This window comes from Nansenia antarctica (genome assembly GCF_963989245.1).
Source record: "Nansenia antarctica genome assembly, chromosome: 4".
NCBI lineage: Eukaryota > Metazoa > Chordata > Actinopteri > Argentiniformes > Microstomatidae > Nansenia > Nansenia antarctica.
Genome location: NC_137689.1, coordinates 58157702 through 58181781, shown reverse-complemented (window position 1 = coordinate 58181781; position 24080 = coordinate 58157702). Strand labels below are relative to the sequence as shown.

Genomic DNA, 24080 nt, shown 5'->3' with positions numbered 1-24080 from the left:
GGTTATGGCTGCTGGGGGAGGGGTCAGGGGTGAGGGGTCAGAGGTCAGCCAGGTGTGATGTGGGGTGGAGCAACACAGACAACTGTGACACTGTGAACCTGAGGATGGAGAAAAACAACAGAGACTGAAAAGACAAGAACATGATGGTTGGACGGACAGAGAAAGACAGAGAGATGGAGAAAATGAACAAGTAGAGAGGAGAGAGAGAGAGAGAGAGAGAGAGAGAGAGAGAGAGAGAGAGAGAGAGAGAGAGAGAGAGAGAGAGAGAGAGAGAGAGAGAGAGAGAGGGATAGCACAGTGAAAGATGATAGTTCAGAATCACACGTTATGGTGCACCATGTTTTCTATGACTGTGAACTTGAAACAGATGTCATGGATCAGGTCACGTTGCACACACTGACCAAGTGTTTTCTTTTCATTTAGCAATACCCAGTGGTTCTAGGCATCACAATATGGAATAGCAGTAAACACACACAAAACCTTGAGTAACCCTGAATCTGTACTTATCGCAGAGATAAGCACAGTTGTTATTGAGCTCTTGCTAGTAGAGGGTGGTCCCGTCAATGCTGTCATGAGAACAATGTCTTCAGGGAGAGAGGCGAGGTTTCCCAACCGTTGGTGGCTATCAGAGGTCACATGATGAGGGGGAAATTGGAAGAGGGTTGCTGCCCTCAAATAGAGACTGATACAGTCATTATTTAGTGAGCCTCTCTCTAAGTTGAACCATATCCTCAACATCCTCACAAGATGGACCCTTCTTTTTTTTCTTTTTAAATGTTTTTAGGGCATTTCTACTTTATTAGGATAGAGACAGTAGAGATGTACAGGAAGGATGGGTGAGAGAGAGGAGGGATGACATGAATCGAACCAGGGACCTTGCGATGATATTGCATGCATTTTTTAATTTTCTATGTAATGCGCCTTATTGTGCTACGCCACTTACGCACCCCAAGGTGGACCGTTCTGACCACAGTCTGGCCGGACTCACTCCAACTAACCCGCCTTGACCATACTCATGTCATACGATACATTAATAATAGACCTCACATCTATAAGTTGTGGTGCACCTCACTGCGGGAACATTCTGCTAAAGGTTAAATCAAATAAAGTGGTTGATGACTTCAGCTTGGACATAGGCATCATACATTAACTTACACTCTGATGTCATGTGTTCGTTCAATGAATTACCCACACAGGAATGGAACAAAGTAACCGTATCACTCACACACACTCTCACACACACACACACACACACACACACACACACACACAAACACACAAACTGCGTCGCATTCCACCGTACACATATGACTCTCAGCCAGCTCACCACACCACACCTCACACCACCCAGGGCCCTGTGTGCCCCTTCCTCCTCTCGTGTTTCAGCCTGAGTCAGCAACCCAGAGAGGGACAGACGTAAGACTAGGATGTGGGTGGAAACATCGGTTTCCTTTATTTTGAGGGTCATCGTTGGAAAGACGCAGGGGATCGCAGGGAACCCAATCAACAGTTCCCCCCCACAGAAAGAGCCAGCTTGACCAAAACAAGTCTCCATGATTGATCAGACAGCGCCATGGAGGCGTCAACCCGTCTGTGATGATGACAGGGTCCAGAATAAACAGTCCCACGGATCACTCCGTGAGTGTAACAGCACTGTTCCTCTGTGTGGTCATCCAGCAACATAAAGTATCAAATCGGGGGCTGTCGTGTCGATTATTGTTCCATAGTCGATCATTTATTTCCCCTGTGGCCTACCTGAAGTCTTATGATGTGTTCTTGTGACCCACATAAACCAAAACAATGTTAGCAGAAACTACCCAGTGGGTCAACCCAATGAGAACAGGCCACACTGAATAAAACATTCTTCTATTGCGTGACAGTCAGCGATGTGACTGGTGGCCAATGTCAAATCCCACTCACAGCTAACTGTGCCCTGTAAGTGTCTCTGTCTCCAATCCCAGGTCCTTTCCCTCTCAGCCAACGAAACTTCCCCAGGGTCTATAAATAAAAGCACGAGCACCATCTTTCCTGGTATCGGACTGTAACAGACACAACACACACCAAAAAAACATTGAGTCGAAGACTTAATTATCTACCTTACAATGGTCCCTTAATGAGCACAGTTACTCCAAATGGATGGTGGTAGTCCCAACTCTGCAAGGCCAGACGAGAGGCACGGTGTCCCTCTGTCACACAAACACACTAGGTAAGATAGGTTGAGCGGGGCATGCAGCAAGTCCCAAATAGAGTGACACAGACAGCCATGCAGCCATCACACACACTCACGCACACACACACACACACACACACACACACCCACACAGATAAGCAAGGCAGCTGGGTTGACAGATGATTCATCTATAAATATCTAACGAGAGGGGGAGGTGGTAGTGGATACTACCCTGTTTGGAAAACTGGCCTGGTAGGAAATGACAGGGGAAGGCAATGGAGAGAGAGGGAGAGAGAGCTGTGGGTGGGAGAAAGAGAGAGGGAGCTGTCTCTCTCCAGGGTAAGAAATAACATTGTATCAGACGGATGGTAAGTGTTGGAACACCTTTGGAATTGAACAGATAAAGGTATATATGAAGAACAGCTGAGTGAGAGGGAAAAAACGTGGATCGACTGAAACATGTTAATGAGATCAAATGGATGGTTGTTTATGTTGGGAGATGGAACACACACACACACACACACACACACACACACACACACACACACACACACCATTCCATAGCAACAGCTAGAAAAAGCCCTGAACCTCTCTGTGTCTCTCTGAGGGCCACAGGTCAGCTGCTGCTCTGCTCTGACTGACATCAACAGCTGAGAGAGGGAGGGGAAGAGGAGGAGCTTCCTGTTGGAGAGAGAAGTGGGAGGGAAGAAGGAAGAAGGGGGAGGGGGGAGGGAAGTTGTTACCCAGTGGGTCCATGTCAATAGTTGTTGGCTTCCCCACCCAATATGACCCTCAACCATTCAGGCAGGGGTTATGGAGCTATTATAGTGCCAGCAGAAATGTCATTGTATTTGAGAGATTAAATTATTACAGTGCCAGTTTTCATTATTTCAATTCAGTTTTCAAATTCGTAAACAGCCAAAGCTCAGCTTCTAAAACTCATTTTGTCATTGGTCATTCACATAGGAGTTCGATTGAATCGGTGCTTTATTATTCTACCCAGCCTAAAGAAACTTAACTGAATTTTGAGAAACTGAATTTGACAACTGAATTAAAATAATGACAACTGAATTGAAATAATATCTCAAATTAAATTTGATTGTTATTTCTATATTTTCTTCCATCTATGTACTCCATGATATTTAAATCTTTCGTTATCTGAAGGCAGACTGCAGTCTCCTCCTCACCAGAGGCGTTGTAAAGCATCAGGGGCTGAGCCCAGCCTAGGGGGCCAGTCTTCTTAGGAGCCTCTGACATGGTTGGTGAAAACTACCTAATGGAATTACACTGATGAGCCAAAACATGACGACCTGCTTATGCTAATATGCTGTTGGTCCTCCGTGTGCCGCCGAAACGAAACGAGTCGACCTGCTGAGGAATGGATTCCACAAGACCCCTGATGGTGTCCTGTGGTATCTGGCACCAAAACAATAGCAGCAGATGCTTCCTGTATGGTTTTTTTATGCAGTTGTTTAGGGCCACAACCACTAGAGGGGGCCACACCTGCGCCATTGATTTAGCGCAAGCTTCCATGCATCAATCAAACACTCTGCAACTACCAACTAGGGCCGGGCCTGCCGCCGTGGATCGAACTCGTCAGTCCAGCACATCATACAGATGGTTCAATCGGATTTGCGGTTTGTCCCTCCTCGAACCACCGTCGGTAGGTATTCACCACTGCTGACCGGGAGCACCCCACAAGCCTTGCCGTTTCAGAAATGCTCTGACCCAGTCGTCTGGCCATAACAATTTGGCCCTTGCCAAAGTCGCTCAGGTCTTTACTCCTGCCTATTTCTCCTCCATCAAATACATCAACTTCAAGAACTGACTGTTCACTTGCTGCCTAATATATCCCACCCCTTGACCGGTGCCATTGTAACAAGATAATCAATGTTAATTGTAACTTGTATAACACCTGTCAGTGGTCATAACATTTTGGCTCATCTGTGTATATGAGATCAGTGATTGCTGCAGGATAGAGGTGGGTGAGTTGTGCTGGAACGGGGCCTGAGGATGAAGTAAGTGGGGGGTTTTATTTCCTCACATCGAGCCCACTGAACCCCTGAAGGAACACAGCAGAGTAGGAAGTAGGCTGGGCCTTGTGTTACTGCTGGACTAGAATTAAAGCCTGCACAGCCTGTGGAACTCTTTGGGCCAGTTTCACAGACAAGGCTTAAGCCTAATCCTGGACTAAAAAGCATCTTCAATGGAGATTTTACATTGAAAGTGTGATTTAGTCCAGGACTAGGCTTAAGCCTTGTCTGTGAAACCAGCCCTTTATTTTGGATTTATTCATAATTGCATTATGTGGACCTGTTTGAACCAATGATATACTGGAACTCATCTGTCCACAGGTTGGTTGATAGATCGGATCTGTCCAGTGCCTTGCTCAGGCTGACATCTGACACCAGACAGAACCTGTGGAGGCATAACGTCTTAAAATTAAGAATATCAATAATATCCATTTGTACCAATTCATAAAAAAAGAAAAGAATCTATGAAACACCAATGTCATTGTCAGTGCTCACTGAACAGCTTCGTTCATTATTCAGCTCTCCATTAGCTGCTGCCTAAGTGACTTTTTATTGTTCCTGGTGTACAGTTGAAGTATTGATAAAGCAGTTTCCAGCAGACTCGGTCTAGACCTTGGTGATCATGACACAGTGCTGTATTAGAGTGAACCCAACCCAAGGTCAATAAAACACACGTCACAAGAGGCAACACGAAAAAAATGATTTTTATTTCTGAACTGTATTTATAAGCAGTCCAACATGTAAGTTCCTACCTGTCTTGGAAACAAAAACAAAAAAATTAATTAAAATAAAATAAAATTTAATAACAATAATCATTGAATAATATTATCAATAATAATAATCATCATCATCATCATAAGTTCATAACCTTAATGGTAATAATAACCCAAAGCCAGTAGTATTTGCGTTTGTTTGTGGCAAATGAAAGAGTTTATCTGACGGGTGTAAACTGGAGTATTTCTACAGCGAGACCTCGGGTGTGAGCTCATAGACAGGGGCGCTAGTTCCCCAAACACACAATAAATATGAAAGAGCAAGAGTCCGGTAATCAAACAAAAATAATCATCTGTAACTCGCAGGTACAATATCTAAAGTCTTTATGTGCAAGATCCGAGCTGAAGTCTTCACCACAAACAGTTTTACTCACATCAAAACCCCAAACCTCCCCCCGAACGTTCACCTTTTGTTTCTACATTAAATCTTTTAAATAAACCTAGAGCATTTTTGTCATTTCATATACACATATATTCATATATATACTTTAATTCTTGTTAGTTTGTTTTTTTCCTATATGCCATCCTTTTTCATCGTCTTGTTGTTTACGAGCATGTGTGTGTATAGAGAATTGTGTTTGTGTGACGAGAACATCCCCACTAAATAAACATACAGACAAGTGATTGAATGCAGCACGTACACATACACACTCTCACGCATGCATGCATACATACATATATACACTGTGAAGGAAATCTACCACTGGAACACCACATGGCAGAGAGCAGTGTGGTGGGGAAGTCCCACAGCAATGCCTCTTGCTCACTCACACGCACACACACTCACGCTCACAGCACCAGTTTGGTCACAGAATTGTACCCTTTGGGACACACTACTCTCTCCCCCCCCTTTGCTCAGGCTGAGTGGTGTGGGTGTGTGGGATGTGGCCACTGTGGCCAGAGGCTGGTGCTGAATCTGTGAGGGGGTCAAAGTTCAGAGAGAAGGGTTTTCATCGGTTCAGCACAATCAGCGAATCAGCAACAAGTATTTGGCACATTTAACAGCTAGTAAGTAACACATTGGGCTAAAAAGGTGCAACAAAGTAGTTTCAACAAAAACAACAAAACCATTTTGGTTTAAAAAAATAAAAGACACCTTGAAAGGTGACCAAATTTCTCTATAAGACAACACCTCCCCCTGACTCGTAAAGGCTCCTAAGACTATCAAGCCCCCGCCCCCATCCCCCCAACACACACGCACACACACACACACAAAAAAAAAACATCAGTCACTCCCCCAAGTCACATATGCACATCAAAACTCTGGAAATTAATGGACATCACAGACAAGGACATTGTACTGCATGAAAATAAAACCCTGAATTTATGAGTAAAATCAATCCTTTTTTTCTGTCTTTTCTCTAAACAATCCTTCTGTCCATCTCAGCTGTGCTTTTCTGTCCTTCAGTAAAAATAAGCATGCTTGACTTCTGCACAAATGCAACAGGTGCTGCTTTTAACCCCCAAGAATATGCAACCTCTTAGAATATGTTTCTCTTCATCACATTCAGGAAAGCAACACAAACGGTTCAAACTAGACTGAACTGAAGCCTAAAACAAAAGGATGTAGGTGTTCTACTCCATACACCCAGAGACACATCTCCTCCTCTCCCTGCTCTCCCCTATCGTCTACGGCTGTAGGAGTCTGGAATACGGTGTATGAGTCTGTAAACCCGCATGCATTAGTGTGTGCGTGTGTGTCTGTGTGTGTGTGTGTGTGTGTATCACCATATACATCTGGATGGCATTGGCTGCAAGATTATGACAGACACATAAGAACATACTAGGCCTGACTTCTCTTTCTGTCTCTCCTACACACAGCGCCCCCACCCCCCCACCCCCTCCCTCCCCAAGCCAAAACAGAAGGACAGATTCACAAACAGGCAGACGGACAAGTCCCCATTAATGCAAACATGTTGAACAGTAGAATAGTATACTGGAGATGCACAGAGAAAGGGATGCTTATATACACTCAGACCCAGAGTCCCATAGAAAGGCAGCACATCCCTCCCCTCTCTCTATCTTTCTGACAGTGTGTCCTTCATACACACAATCAGTCCTTGCTTGGCCACGGTTTTCAAAGTCCTCATGGTTACGAGGTCCCCTAGTTACCAACTATGTGTAAGCCAATCAATTCTCAGTCTCTATGGCAACAGAGAAGAGTCTATGGTCCTTGCCCTTCCGGGTTTCTTTAGGACAGGGTTCCTCTTTCTGTATCCGGGAGCAACGCCTGCTTTCAAACGGGTCCTCCTGGGTGCTTAGGTGTCTCAAGTAAATATTGATGTTGGCACTTTATGCACTTCAGTGAAGGAGGGAGGAATGGAGGGAGAGGAGAGGAAAGGAGGAGGAGGAGGAGGAGGAGGAGAAAGGGGGAAATGTCTCAATGAAATCTCTTCCGATGTCGAGCAGCTTTTTCCTCAATCCCTCTTCGGACACAAAAATACATTCCCTGCTAAAGCATGCTCACATGAACATACATGCACTTGAACACACACCCACACACGCACTGTTGTTGGGGTGTCCCAGCAGGTGTTCCTCTCGTTTCTGCTCAAGTCCTCTTCCCGCCTCCTCTCCTCTGTGAGAGTCCACCGGTTCACACAACAGAGCTATGCTATAGTGGGCCTGCCCCCCTCTCTCTCTCTCTCTCTCTCTCTCTCTCTCTCTCTCTCTCTTAGTGATGCCATTGGCCATGGTCCTCTTCCTGAGTGATGCCATTTGGTCCTAGTCCTCCCCCCCCTCATCCCTCCCCCCCCACCCCCCCCCGTGAACCAGTCAAGTGGAGAGCATGGGACAGGTGGGCGGAGCTCAGGGCTGGGAGGGGGAGGTGGGGGGGGATGAGAGTGTGGAAAGAGGAGGGGAGGCCAAGGTGGTGAGAGCAGGTAGGCAGTCAGATTTGCACCTTCTTCCCAAGTTTTGCTGCTCTGCCAGGTTCGAGTTGGTGTCAGGTTGTGTGTGTGTGTGTGTGTGTGTGTGAGAGAGAGAGAGACATAGATAAACACTGTGTGAATCGCTGCTCAGGGGTTGGTCAGTGAAAGAGCTACAGAGTGTTTGGCTTTGTGACTTTCTGAAGAGTCGCAACGGGACCCTCGTCCCCGGGTACATGCAGACATCCTTCTATTCACACCTTCTACACCCCCCCCCCCCCCCCCCCCGCCCTCCCCACCTCTAATCCCTTTTCTATTCTCCTCGCTCATCGCTCTCTCTTTTCTTCTTTCACTTCATTGCAAGGTCCAATGGCACGGTTTGGTTTCCACTCAAATCCTCCACCAGCTGGTCGCAAAGTCATGTGTGTGTGTTTGGGAGAGAGAGAGAGAGAGAAACCAGAAGAGAGGCTAGTGGGCTTGGTCCATACACACACTCCAGGGTGTGTGGCTTTATTGTGTGTGTGTGTGTGTGTGTATGTGTGGGTGCATGTGTGGGTGTAAGAGAGTGCGAGGAGAGGTGGGCTGTAGCTGGGGGGGGGGGGGGGGGGGTGATAGAGATAGAGAATGTAGGTTGAGTGGAAGTGTGTGTGTGTGTGTGTGTGTGCGTGTGTGTGTTCACAGGCCATTGCTGTTGCGGTGTGTGAGCGGAGGTTTGGAGAGCTCCACCACTCCGGCCCGGCCTTTCCCGATGACTTTAGGAGCGCGACGGAGAAGCTTCTGGGCCTCAGTGAACGCTTCAGTCAGCTCCTTCTTCCACTGCACAAACTCTGGATCACTCTATACACACACACACACACACACACACACACACACACACACACAATACAATTATAAACAATTCTAGCACATTCAGGGGAGAAAAAGAGTGAAACTGTCCGGAGGAGAGTGTTTTCCTACCTCACACTGCAACACAAACTGTTTCCCTCCTTTGATGCGCAGCAGGATGCATTTCTTATCTTTAATCTGCGTCTCTTCGACGGTCACTATTTGCTCCATCGTCAACAGGTTTTGCTGTGGAACACACACACGCAAGCACACACAAACACACACACACACACACACACACACACGGTTAAAGAGACGAAAAACCAACCGACGTAGATGCGAGACACCTGCAGACAGAGCCGTGGGTGAGGAGGGCTGTTTCCTAGACTATAAACTACACAGTCTGGCAGCAGGGCCAGGCTCCACTGCCTCGACACAGGGGACGTCCTCCGGCCCAGTGAATCAGACCTCTTCTCCTGCCAGCGACAGCGGATAGACACGCCTGATGCACTGTGGCCTTGATTGACTGGACCGGAGCGTCCCCCCTGGGACAGGGCCGTTCTGCCTTCTCCTTCTCATCTACAGCAGCAGGCAGACAGCGCACGGTGTGGAGGAGGAGAGCAGGGGAGAGCAGCACACACACACACTACTACTGTTCTCCACACACACTCTCTACACAGCCCTCCCCCATCATCTCTCTCTCTCTCTATGTCAATCCATAGAGAGAGGGGGGGGGTGAGAGAGTGAGGAGAGGAGGGGTCAGTGGTTTTTCACTCACCTTGGGTTTTTTAAATGTTTTGAGCCACCTTCCCTACAGAGTGGAGGCGAGGTGGGACAGACAGACAAGACAGACGTTCACTGACAGACAAGATGGAAAATGACGAAGAGAAACACGCAACACACAAACACACATCCATGAACCCGACCCCCCCCCCCAACACACACACACACACACACACACACAAACAAAAGAAGAAACACACAGACATGCACACTAGACAGACACACAGAAATAAACAATGTACAATGATAGGTGATGGTGTGTGTGTGTGTGCGTGTGTGTGTGTGTGCGTGTGTATAACTCACCCGTGACTCCCCCTCTCCTCTCCATTCCACTCGGTTGGGGAACAGGTAGAAGTACCGACGCTGCCACTGGGTCAGAAACGGGTTCCCCAGCTTCAACATGTAGCCGTGCATTATACAGTCCTTCCCCAGGGCGTAGTCTGCAGAACACACACACAAACACACATTCTTCATCATTAGAGACTGTGTGTGTGTGTGTGTGTGTATGTGTGTGTGTGTGTGTGCTTGGAAACATGATGTGTATGTATTCTCTATGTGAGTGTGCGTGTGTGTGCTTGCATACATGATGTGTATGTATTCTCTATGTGAGTGTGTGTGTGTGTGTGTGTGTGCTTGCATACATGATGTGTATGTATTCTCTATGTGAGTGTGTGTGTGTGTGTGCTTGCATACATGATGTGTATGTATTCTCTATGTGTGTGCGTGTGTGTGTGTGTATGTGTGTGTGTGCTTGCAAACATGATGTGTATGTATTCTCTATGTGAGTGTGTGTGTGTGTGTGCTTGCAAACATGATGTGTATGTATTCTCTATGTGAGTGTGTGTGTGTGTGTGTGTGTGTGTGTGCTTGCATACATGATGTGTATGTATTCTCTATGTGTGTGTGTGTGTGTGTGTGTGTGTGTGTGTGTGTGCTCGCATGCATGATGTGTATGTTACGGTACATGTGGGAAAACGGTACATGTGGGGAAAACCAGGGTTAGGGTTAGGTGCTACGTCGACTTGATACATGCTGGCATGTCTAACCCTAACCTTAACCCTACCCCTAACCCTACCCCTAACCTTAACCCTAGCACCCTAGCACTAACCCTAGTTTTCCCACATGTACCGTATTCCCACATGTACCGTAACATATATGGATGGATGGATGGATGGATGGTAACATATATGGATGGATGGATGGATATTCTCTATGTGTGTGTGTCTCACCCTCTTCATGGCCCAGCTGTTTGTTCTTGGCCCTCTTGCGAGCCTCGTTCTTGTCTGTGTCAGAGTTGACGGCCTCGTACACCGTCTCTGCCACCTCCTGCTGCCAGCGCTCAGAGATCACCAGGGGGAAGTTCTTATACAGCTCCTGATCACTGTCCAACAGCTGCACACACACACACACACGCACACACGCACACGCACACGCACACACGCACACACGCACACACGCACACACGCACACACAGGAACACAGGAACACAGGAACACAGGGTAGCATCAACAACAACACACAGTTCATTGGTTGGCACCGAAAAAGCCTTTTCAAATCAAATCTGGGTTAGGGGGGGGGGGGGGGGGGGGTGTGGAGGGGGTTAGGGGAGTGTTGAAGGGGTTAGGGGGGTGTTGAGGGGGTTAGGAGGGGTGTTGAGAGGGTACATATGAGTGTTTTACCTTGATGCCTTTGGTGTCCTCCTCGTCAAAGGAGCCAATATCAAAAGCATCCGCTGCATTCACCTCTCCCCTGGGAGGAATGAGAGGAGGAGAGTACTGGAGGAGAGACAGAGAGAAGAAGAGGATAGGAGAGGGTGGGGCAGCGGGGGAGAGGAGGAGGGGGGGTGTACGGAGAGAAGAGAAGATGGATGCAGAGGAGAGGAGGAGAAAAAGAGACGATGAGAGGACAGAAGAGAGAATGAGCACAACAAGCAACACATTCCTTGAGCTCAGCTCTGTCGAGGTGGGGGGGGGGGGTAACCATGGCAACAGAGAGCGCAGTGCACTTTTGACCACAGTAGTACACACATAGCACTGGTAAGGTCTTAGTGTGTAATGAGCCCAGTGACTTAAACCTTCACACAAATCCTATTATAATTATCATCACTGGTTATTAAGACACAAAGCCCAAGAGTCACTGGACTGGCCCTCCTGGAGGAGGTATATCCATTATTATGATTTTATAAGGCCTATCCATTCCTGACAGAACACAGGAGAGTAAAGGTACATGATACACACGTATACAGGCCCATAACACTGCCAGGCTGAATTACATCCCAATGAAATCCCAATTTCATCCCCCAAAATGTTCCAACAAGGATATTTAACAAATACATACAACTTCGAGGGGAAAGTGGGTCTCAAATAGGGTGGCCATTCAAACTGCTGTGTGATTAGAGAAAGAAGCAGCAGTGAATATTCATACACAAAATAACAAAATGGCTTACCTTCTGGAGGTACACCTGCTGCCAGTCAATACCTTTATAGAACAGATGTTCCTTCACCTCTGGGGCCCTGTGTGTGTTTGTGTGTGAGGGAGAAAGACAGTTCCATATTCAAACACCAGGTGGCAGCAGTTACTACAATGAGCCTTCCTGACAAAACACCCTCCATAAAGGGATAGTTTAGCAATTACCCACTAAATTACCCACTAAAATACCCTTACAGGCAGAAACTCAAGATTATGGTTTGTATATTAGCTACAGTCTACCACTAGCATAGTTCATAGAAGACTATCAGTTAGTCCAGAGCACCTACTCATTGATGGAGCAATACAATTCAATGCAAAATGGTAAATCCTGTGTTGAGTGGACTGGTAACATTGACGGCTCTGCCATTTCAGACATTCAAACTTTTGTTTCTTGTATTGGTAAATGTGGGAGGAAGCAGTATCTTTTGAGTGGATGAGTGCATGAATATACATTTGTGTGCGTGTGTGTGCAACTGTGCATCCGTACCCTCGCCCCAGACAGCCCAGTCTCTTAACCACATCCCTCTGCAGCAGCCCCTCCAGCAGACCTTTCAGCTCCACAGAGAAGGAGTCTGGCAACTCCACATTCTAAAGAGAGAGGTAGAGAGAGAGAGAGAGAGAGACAGACAGACAGAGAGAAAGAGACAGACAGAGAGAGAGAGAGAGAGAGAGAGAGAGAGAGAGAGAGACAGAGAGAGAGAAAGAGACAGACAGAGAGAGAGAGAGAGACAGAGACAGACAGACAGAGAGACAGACAGACAGAGAGAGAGAGACACAGAGAGAGAGAGAGACAGAGAGAGAGACGGACAGAGAGAAAGAGAGAGAGACACACAGACAGACAAACACAAAGAGAGAGACAGAGAGAGAGAGAGAGACAGAGAGAGAGAGAGAGAGAGACAGAGAGAGAGAGACACACAGACAGACACAAAGAGAGAGACAGAGAGAGAGAGAGACAGACAGACAGACGAGACAGACAGAGAGACACAGACAAACAGACAGACAGACAGAGAGAGAGAGAGAGAGAATTTCAGAAACATATGCAGCAATATTCTTAGTCTGGTCACACATGCGGCCAAAAACAGAGAGGGAGACAGGGATTACAGGGATAAACGAGATTAAGTGGCTGGATTAAAACCTAATCTGGATATAATCTCACATGAGCGATTGTGCTTTTGCAGGTTAGAGGCTTTCCCCATCCAGACACAGGGAAGTGTGCGTGTGCGTGTGCGTGTGTGTGTGTGTGTGCGTGTGTGTTGACACGTCAAATGAGCCAGGAGTGTGACCTTTGTGGGAGCAGTTTCTTTACATCGATAACCACTGTATCGTGACCACACACACAAACAGAAGTAGATATAGTTCCACTAGATATACACAGACTCTGTGGTGGGTGTAATCTGATGCTGCTGGTACCAGACAGACAGCGAGAGAGAGCGCGAGAGAGAGAGAGAGAGAGAGAGAGAGAGAGAGAGAGAGAGAGAGAGAGAGAGAGAGAGAGAGAGAGAGAGAGAGAGAGATGCAAAGTACAGATGCAAATTCACCCCCCCCCCCTCCCCCTTTCCTGCCTGTCTACACCAATCCTCTCATTCAGTGTGAAATACAGAGACAGACAGACAGACGGACAGAGACATACAGACAGACAGCCTTCTGCTGCAATACTGGGTGTGTACCAGGATACACAATACTGTCTGTTTGATTTAGGGCTGTCCTTCTTAAGGTGTGCATTGTTGTTACTCGTGTCAACATCGGTGTGCACACAGGACCTTACCATGGTAAGCGTCATGCGGTCGATCTCGTGTTTGTCTTTGGTCTTGTGCTGTCTGAAGGGACTGTGCCTAGAGAGGGAGAGACACGAGAGATGGAGATTATTTCTGTCAGTGTACCCTCTCTGCTGAGGAAACAGAAGCATGGGGGGGTGACGTGAAGGGAAAGAGCAAAGGGATACTGTGAGAGAGAGATGGTGAGGGAGACTCTCCTGGAGGAGTGAGGTCGCTTCTTGCTTCTCAAGAGACCAAGGCCAAACACAGGTGCACTGTTAACTAATCCTGACAGACTAACAGACTAACAGACTAACCCTGACAGACTAACAGACTAACCCTGGCAGACTAACAGACTAACCCTGACAGACTAACAGACTAACCCTGACAGACTAACAGACTAACCCTGACAGACTAACAGACTAACCCTGGCAGACAGACAGACTAACCCTGACTAACCCTGACAGACTAACAGACTAACAGACTAACCCTGGTAGACTAACAGACTAACAGACTAACCCTGACAGACTAACAGACTAACCCTGACAGACTAACAGACTAACCCTGGTAGACTAACAGAATAACAGACTAACCCTGGTAGACTAACAGACTAACAGACTAACCCTGACAGACTAACAGACTAACCCTGACAGACCTGGCAGACTAACAGACTAACAGACTAACCCTGGTAGACTAACAGAATAACAGACTAACCCTGGTAGACTAACAGACTAACAGACTAACCCTGACAGACTAACAGACTAACCCTGACAGACCTGGCAGACTAACAGACTAACAGACTAACCCTGACAGACTAACAGACTAACAGACTAACCCTGACAGACTAACAGACTAACAGACTAACCCTGGCAGACTAGCCCTGGCAGACTAACAGACTAACAGACTAACCCTGGCAGACTAACCCATAGAATCCATTTGCCGGAGGGATTGGGAAGAGGAAAGAGGGAGCAGAGAAGGAGAGGAGAGAGGGATCTCCACCTGGAGAGACTATGTACAGCTCTATTCTACCCTCCTCTCTCACTGACCCCTTCTTCCCCTCTATCTGGTCTTTGAAGTGTTCAAACACACTGGCACACACATCAATGGAAAAGACACAAGAGCCTCCCTCCCTCTTCCCTACCCTTCCCCATCACTCTTTCTGTCTCGCACTCCCCCACTTCGTACCATACCTAGCAACCATTACACACACACACACACACCTTCTGATATCTGACCTACTGTGACCAGACCTCTGGCATTTACACACTCCACATCAAAAAACACACACACACACACACACACCTCCACACCCACACCCACCAGGGAGAGACACACAAAGCATGAGAGGGAGAGAGAGGAGAGGGAAAGAGATGATGGGTAAGAGAGAGACATGGAGGAGGGAAAGATGAGTAACAAAGAGAGAGACATGGAGGGGCGAGGACACAAAGGCACAACTCAAGGTAGCAGGAGGGACCCATGACCAAGAGAGAGAGAGAGAGAAAGAGGAAGAGATGGGGCGAGATACAGAGGTATAGAGAGGGTGATGGAAGTAGAGAGAGTGAGTGTGTGTGTGTGTGTGAGAGTGTGTGTGTGTCTGTTCTTACCCTCGGAGCAGTTTGAAGAGCATGCAGCCCAGGGAGAACCAGTCAGCACTGCTGTCGTACGCCGTCCCCTTCTGGAGCACCTCGGGCGCCATGTAACCATGGGTACCGCTGGTAGAAAGAGCAAGACTAGATCAGCACTGCCAGCTGCCTCAGACATATACACCCTGTATATCAGCACCGTACCCTACACGCACCGGAAGAACTGGGACAGGGAAGCATTTTTTTCTTCTTTTGGCTCTATACTCCAAAGGTTTGGATTTGAAATCGTACAATTACTATGAGGTTAAAGTACAGATTCTCTGCTTTTTTTTTGTGCTATTGGCGTCTGTCAACATGAAGACCAAAGAGATGTCACTGAAATTAAAGGAAACCACTATGAAGCAGAAACCACCGCCAAAACCTTAGGCTTACCAAAACCAACCGTTTGGAACATCATTAAGAAGAAAGAAAGCACAGGTGAGCTCAGCAATCACAAATGGCCTGGAAGACCTATACAGTGGATGACTGAAAAACAACTCTGACCAAACTGACAGAGGAGGAACACTCTCCTGTGTGTCAGAGACACCCGTCCACAGAAGACTTCCCCAGCTGAACTACGGAGGTAGTTAGAAGCAGAGGTACACTGCAAGGTGCAAACCACTAGTTGGCCCCAGGACCAGGATGGCCGGGTTACAGTTTGCAAAAACAGTAAAAGATAAATATAAGATAAATGCAGTTCTGGAAAAGGGTCTTGTGGACTAATATTATGATGTGAGAGGAAGGTTCGAAGAAAAAAGGAACTGTCCAATATCCGCAGTATACCACCTCATTTGTGAAACATGGTGGAGTCAGTGCTATGGTTTGGGCGACTGGGCGTGTATGGCTTCCACTGGAACTGGCTAACTTGTCTTAATTAGGGAGCAAGCCCACGCAATGGGAAGAGCCCTACTGTAACTGTTATTCAGCCCTGTTCTGTTTTCATGAAAAATGGCCATGACTCCCACTATGGGTAACTTCGGTCCTCTAAGTATCGGCACGTAGAGGACCCCAGTCCACACCCTCACAACAATTTTGACGCCAAGGTTCCAGAAGGGGGCGCTATGAAAACACGTAGAATTTTTCAACTTTGAGAGGCTGCAACTTTTGAACTGTGTCTTAGAGACACCAAATCAACATGGGAAGATCCGCCTCCTCCTGTATTTCCAGCCATTTGTAAATATAAAAATAAATAAAACACAAAACAATCTTCTTCTCATGAACTACAAGTTCGATTGACACTTCTTCTAAAAAATAAACAGCTATAAATGATGACATACGCAAATACGGCTGTGAGTCATTGTTAGTCTAATCAATTTCAAAGTTAGTGTGCTTTGAGACAGCATCATAAGAGATGTGTACCACATTTGAGGTCAACCCTTGCGCCTTTAATTGCCACTTGCAGCTATATTTGATGTTGTAGCTGCTGATGGCAGCAGCAGAATGTATTCTGAAGTACAGAAACATCTTCTCTGCATGAGTACAAGAACAGGCCTCATGGGAACAACGCTTCATCAGGAAGACAATGACCCCAAACATACTAGGGACTTTCTCAGGGCCAAATAGTGGAAAGTTCTTGAAACATCAGATTTAAATTCAATTTAGATTAGATTCAACTTCATTGTCATTGCACAAGAGTGCACATACAGAGACATACTGAGGCATCTAACCAGATAGATGCAATAGTGGAAATAGTGGCATAGTGCAAAAGACACGATAATGTAGACAGTACATGGTATTACAGTGAGTATAAATAAATGAATTTAAAAGGTGAATATACATGAGATGAGTATCAATATGAGTATCAATATGATATGTACAGTTATGATATATGTACAGTATGATATGTACAGAACAATATGAGTATCAATATGATATGTACAGTTATGATATGTGTACAGTATGATATGTACAGAACAATATGAGTATCAATATGATATGTAGAGTTATGAATATTATATATACAGTATGATATGTACAGAACAATACGAGTATCAATATGATATGTACAGTTATGATATATGCATGGCTTAAAGTGGGAAAAAATCCTGTGCCTGAAACTTTATCTTGGGGAGGGGGGGTCACAGTTTGAGATATTGGGAGAGCGGGTACAGAAGACAGCTTCTTGTCTCAATGTTTAAATGCATTAATACTATTTTATAGTCAATACAAAATATATGTCTCAATGTTAAAATGCATGAATACTGTTTTATACTCAATACAAAATAAAATCATATATTTAGATGTCTTTAAAAGAACAAAGTGATTAAATCACTTAAGGCCAAACTGATTGCATCACTTATTAAGCCACTATCACTATAACAATAGATCAATAGATCTACATCAAGTAGAATACTGATGACTAGTGACCAGTCAAGACCATTGGACTCCAGGATATCTTTGAGCTCCTGCATGAGGGCTGACGAGTTGGCGATGTTTACTTTCCTGCTGGCTAGGTGTTGTGTTGTTACTTTGGCCAGATCATCATCAAAAAATCGTACAAGGACATTGAGGATTTTGTCCATGTTAAGATTAGTAGCTTCGTCGATATTCATTGAAAACTTGCTTTTTTAAGCTTTTCACACAGCCGTTTTTTAAATTCCGGGGCAAGGCCATGGGCCTCATTTATAGAACGTGCTTAGATCAAATGTTGACCGTGTCGTACACAGAAATCCACGTCAACGTAGTGATTTATACAATTTCAACGTGAGTCGATTTGAACGTGGAAACGATCAAATCTCTACGTCGTGTTTTTGACTTGCGTACGCAAATCACCTACTGGTTATGCAGTTATTACAGCCATGTGAGACGCTCTGCCTACTGTCATTCATGCAAGTGGCTCGTAATAAAATTAACGATGTTGTTATCAGCCGAGAAAATGAGTTTAATTCAAGATTGAAAGGGAACTAATGTTTATGATTGTATTTCAGTCTTTCTTTATATCCCTCCGGAGCTGTCCATCTCTCTTCAACATGCCTATATACAGTATACGCGCTCCAGAACGGACCTTGCCCGGCCACATGCTAAATGATACTGGATTTCGAGTTGAGTCGGGATGAGGGGGAATGGCACCCCCCCCTGAAATAAAAACAGTCCAAATCATCCCCTGTCTAAAACTGCCATCCCCCCTTTCCATCCCTTATGTCATTTTATCAATGAACGTGGTATTACTGCCCTCTCCCGCTTCCAGACGCACGCCTACCCTATAATATAGTATTAACGCCCTGTGATAATAGCGGCTGAATGAAGCCAAGTGCTATAATATAATATAATACAGACAGCACATAATATATAATAATTATATTATTATATATTATGTATATTATGTACTGTCTGTATTATATTATATTATAGCACTTGGCTTCATTCAGCCGCTATAATTGAGCCGCTATCACAGGGCGTTAATACAAACCTCATTCACCTGCTCAATTACAAGTATGTTTGGTATTTATAGAAGGAAGCACGTACGCAAGTTGAAATCATCTCAGCTCGTTTTATAAATGATGCTTACGACGGTTTAGAAAAATGTGCTTACGTCAAAGTCAAAGATGACGTTCAAGTACTTTTTTATGAATGAGGCCCCATGTGTGTTTAAATAGCTGGCGTGCTGATTGGAAACGGACAGCTTTGTCAGTGCATTTTTGTCTTCTGATAGCTTCTTGCACAAATCGACGAGTGGCTGAGCCATTGTGAAAGACAGATCATGTTCAGCTATAAACACGCACACTCGGATCTTTTGGTCGCAAACACGGTCGGTCATTGAAGATGAAGTGGTACCTGTAGCCGTCGCTCCCGGCAAGGTTGTTAAATGAGCAAGCGCTCGAACCGAAGCTTGGTGACCGGGATCTGAGGCATGTCGAGCAATAACCTTCTTCCCACTACTATATATATATATATATATATATATACTATAGTATATACTATACTGCCGTAGACGAGTTTCTTTGAGCACGGCGTACAGAAACAAGCACCCGGCTCCCTCAGTTTGACGTCCCATAAGGCTTCCCGTCACTACTCTCCTCTATCCATGCCGAGCGCCATTTATTCCTTACTCTTCGTTCTAGTATAGCTGTGTCTTCGCCAGGTTTAATAAACTTGGCTTCCATTTTAATAGACTCTTACTAAAGTTAGCTAGATAGCGGGCTGCTAAAAGCGAACGTCTCTACAAGCTAACATTACACTCATTCAAACTTCTTAAGGCCCGCCCCACTACTCTGCCTCCGATTGGCTAGAAGTCGTTGGTTGGCTTGAGCAATGTGATACCATTGGTAGGCGGAACTGTCTCTTTGCTGAAGATGACTCTTTAAATTACGATGTAAACAAATAGCATGTGATTAAAAAAAAAAAAGCTCAACATTCCCCCGCGCCGGAAATCCGGCACCGTGCCGGAGAACTTTAAGCCCTGTATATGTACAGAAAAACCCTGAATAGCTCAATTGAACACGCATTTAATTTCCAAGATAAACTTTTAGGCAAAAAGACCTCAAAACAAACAACTGAGGATGGCTGCAGTACAGGCCTAGCAGAGCATCACCGAACAATATACCCAGCGACTGGTGGGGTCAATGGGCCACATACTTCAGGCAGTTATGCATGCAAAGGTATAGTGGGAGAATTTCAATAAAGATCAGTTGGTTGGGTCTCTTTATCAACAGCTCCTAATTTAAATACTGTGGTTTTTAGGGTGATGGAAAAAGCAGAGGTCAGGGTCCAGGGAAAAGCTCTCTCTCTTTCCTGTGTCCTGTTGTAAGGTTCGTCATGTTGTGAGTAGCATTGTTTTGGGATGACCTGAGGTCATCTCTCTCTCTATTAGAATAGAACATTTTTCAAGGCAAACATTATTTGCCTCGTAATAGATGTATAGTATTAATAAAGCATCATTCTATTTGACCTGTATTGCTCTAAATCAGCACAGACTCAACAATTCTTTGCATATAGTGATAATTACATTGGAGTCAGATTATCAATATTAGATATGCTTTGCTATTAACAAAATATAGTCAAAAGTGTCTGCCAAACCTGAGATGTCGACCAAATATTAAACATGAATGCTTAATTTGGATGTTTGATAAATGTGTCCCATCACTTTTGGGTACCCTGAAATAAGGGGACGGTGCATAAAAAGATTTCAGGCAAGACTTACTTAACATGAGTGCTTAATTTGGATATAATATGCATTTGTAATTGTTTCTAAACGGTGGAATCAATATGTACACAAATAACCTCAAATCAAATCTGTTAAGTCTATACTTAAACATCATAGTAATTGTTTGATTTCAAACCCAAACATTCAGTATAGAGCCAAAAAAACAACAAATGCTTCACTGTCCCAATACTTATGGAGGGCACTGTAAATGCCACACAGACAGACACACACACACACACACACACACACACACACACACACACACACACACACACACACAGGCCTACTCACACACTAGCGTGGGGTTTCTTCTTGGAGAAGTCACAGGCCAAGCCCAGGTCAGAGATACGCACATGACCATGCTCATCCAACAGGATATTGGCAGGCTGAGAGACAGAGAGATGGAGGGAGGGAGAGAGAGAGAGAGAGAGAAGGGAGAAAATATCAATTTTAAGTGTAGGAAACAGTGTTAAGCACCACAGAGATTGAATAGATAGTGTTCCACACTCTCTCTACTCAGGAAGTCTCCTGTCCTGCTTGCTTGGCAAAGCTGCAGCTCCAAAGGCCTCTAAATCCACACACGCACAAACACACACACGTTTCATGAACTTGTGTATCACTATTCTTAAATCTGCTCCATTTTGAGCAGACACTACTACGTATCTCAACGTCTTTACTGAGGGCAATCAGAAACAGGCTAAACTACACAACTGAAGTGAAGGAGTGAAAATTAATTCTTCATTCAAGTTATTAATCTAACAATGCTCTGGGAAGCATAAAGATGGTTAACCACTCGATGTGAAATTGAGTGTTAACGTTAATAATAATAATAACAATCATCATAATCATAATAATTTGGGCTGTCAGACAATTACATTTAAAACAAATATTTAATCGCATGGTTTGCTGTGATTAGTCATTAATTAATCGCAATTTTGGTTTGGCTACATGTAGGCCTAATTAAATGTTTCCATTGGAAACAACTCTACATTGGTTTGTAAATGTCATATGAAGGGAGGAAAACACAATAATCAGAGGTTATTTATCTTCTCAGCCAATAACAATTCAGCCAGGAGTGATAGATTAAAAAAATATATATATATAAATATATATATGTCTATGTACCTCTATAACTTAAATATAGTTAAATTACATAAATAAATGATATAAATAAATAAAACAGTCTTACTTGTATCAACTCCTCCATATCCATTATATTGAACATGACAAGATACTATATACAATGGGGATGGTATGCATAACATTTATTATTTAAATTATTATGCATGGATCTTCTCAGCTAAGAGTCACAACAACACTAATACTAAAAGTGAGTAGTTGAATGACTATACTATCAGAACCTGACTGTCCTGTCTCTTCAGCCTATGACCACCACTAAAAGGCCTGAATAGAAGATAAGGTAATTAAAAAAACATAATTCTATTCATAATTCATAACTAGCATTATGACTGCCAATGACCCCTGGCCCTAGCACAGGGCTCGACAGTGCGACTGTTTTGGTCGCATTTGCGAGTGAATATATTTCTGTGCGACTTGGAAATACATTCAATCGCACCAGTGCGACTAAAAGACTGCTGAACTACTGTCATGCGCAGTCAAACTTATGTGTATAAGCGATGAGGGAATGAAAACAGTGAACAGAAACGCGTGTCGCAGAAATGCTTCACGCGAGTCCTATATGCGCTTAAAATGCGCATAGCGCTGTGTTTTGTTAGCCGCTAGCTGCTAGCTGCTAGCAGCGTTTGCTTCCGGTTTCATTACAAAGAGGTTAACCCCATATTATGTGCCTGACGTCTAACAACATTCAAATGACTCTAACTTCATATTTTTTCGGATTTCAATGTATGACACATCATTTGAAAGCTTATGATCCGTAGTTCCAATCCACAACACGTCACATTTGAAAGTGTTTATGTAATTTTTTTACATTTGAAAGTGTTTTTTGTTTATATATATTTATATTATACAATTTACCAGTCATATTATGGAATGTGTCTAAATGTTAAAGTTCCATAAGTATAAGCAAAATAAAGTAACAGTTTGTAAATAAATAGTAACATTTAAAAAAATAAATAAACACAAACCGTGAACCGTGACCCAAAAACCGAGGTTCATACCGAACCGTGGGCCAACTGAAATTAATATTCTTACTTCCCCTTTACATTGTGTGAGTCTCCATTTTTATTACGGCCAAGAGCCGGTTATGATCATTTTGATATGTTATGATTATGATAATTTGTTGTCGTTGTTGACGAAAATTGCGCAATTTTCATTGTGCTACTGAAATTCTTGGTGTGCTACTAAATTTTTCAACATGGTAGCACAGTGCTACCTGGGGAAAAGGTAAGCGTCAAGCCCTGCCCTAGCATAGATTATTTTTCCTTACGATGACTGATGGATAGATGATTCACTTATTTAGACACATGTATGTGTTGTAAGTCGCTATGGATAAAGCCGTCTGCTTAAATGCCAAAATTGTAAATGTAAATGAAAACTAGGCCAGTAGGCCTACCACCCTTGCAGCATCTGCCCTGGAACTGCGCACGGCTTGCAGGTCTGTGTTCCCCTGAGACAGCCTCCGCTGTTGGATGACGCCGCGCATAATCACTGACCTACAAAACACCTGCTGCCAGAGATAACCACCGATGGGTGATCGATGTCAGCCTGCCTGCCCTGCTGAGGCTGATGACCTCAAACGCAGAGAGACAGAGTGGCTTTGAAACCCCCCCTTGGGTTATATGCTCTATGCTTATAGGTTTATATGTTTATAGATTTTCTTCGCCTGTCCTTCTGGATCGCATGTCGTAAATAGAATCCGTGCGCAGGCTCAGCAAAAAATAGAACGTATGGTTCAAACTGGGCCAAAACAGGCCAAATTGGGGAAAACTGTGTTAAAACAATGACGTGGGTTATGGAATGTTTTTTTGTTCATCGCAGGGTTTAACAAGCTAATGTTGACAGCTCCAAAGATCCATGCGTATCATTGTATTCACATCATCCAGCATAAGAGAGAGAAAAGGGGGGGGGGGGGGGCAGAGGGTGGGTAGGGGGTGTCGTGTCTCACCTTGAGATCTCTATAAACAACGAAGCGGTTGTGCATGTGCTCCAGTCCCAGGATGATCTCAGCGGCATAGAAACGCATCTCCTTCTCGCTGAACACGCCGTGCTGCGACAGGTGGTAGTGCAGATCCCCTCCTACACACACGCACACGCGCATACACACAGACACACACACACACACACACACACACACACACACACACACACAGACAGACAGACAGAGCATGGGCTTACAAGAATGTGTGAGGCAGCAGGGCCTTACAAGACTGACTTGATCAATACGTACAGTATCAATGAGATCATGGTGATCTAAACTGTAGGGTGACTAAGGACACACACTCACACACACACACACACACACACACACTGGAGCTGTAGATGTCTAATCAATAGCTCTGAGTCATTGGAGAGGAGAGAAGCTGTGATGTTAAAGGGACATGTCACTTTCATTATCTCCATGTTCTACATCGTGTGGTGAACGATGAGAAAAGGTCCAAAGGGGGGGGGATAGATAGACATAGTACATGGACCTACAGTAAATACTAATATGAGATTGAAGGTCC

The 24080-nt window shown here is 44.8% G+C and overlaps 1 protein-coding gene across 1 annotated transcript in view; it reads right to left on the bottom strand.

The window, feature by feature from the left end:
- Positions 1–8478: 8478 nt before the first annotated feature.
- grk3 (G protein-coupled receptor kinase 3) overlaps positions 8479–24080 on the bottom strand; it is a 36887-nt gene continuing 21285 nt past the window's right edge. Inside the window, exons 11-21 of the mRNA XM_080528331.1 lie at positions 23522–23652; positions 20728–20822; positions 15276–15383; positions 13683–13749; positions 12405–12505; positions 11895–11961; positions 11128–11223; positions 10678–10840; positions 9752–9888; positions 8798–8911; positions 8479–8677 (exon numbers count right to left, since the gene is read on the bottom strand). Of these exons, the coding sequence (XP_080384457.1) occupies positions 8516–8677; positions 8798–8911; positions 9752–9888; positions 10678–10840; positions 11128–11223; positions 11895–11961; positions 12405–12505; positions 13683–13749; positions 15276–15383; positions 20728–20822; positions 23522–23652 (1241 nt within the window). The 3' untranslated portion in view covers positions 8479–8515. The remainder of the gene's footprint in view (positions 8678–8797; positions 8912–9751; positions 9889–10677; positions 10841–11127; positions 11224–11894; positions 11962–12404; positions 12506–13682; positions 13750–15275; positions 15384–20727; positions 20823–23521; positions 23653–24080) is intronic.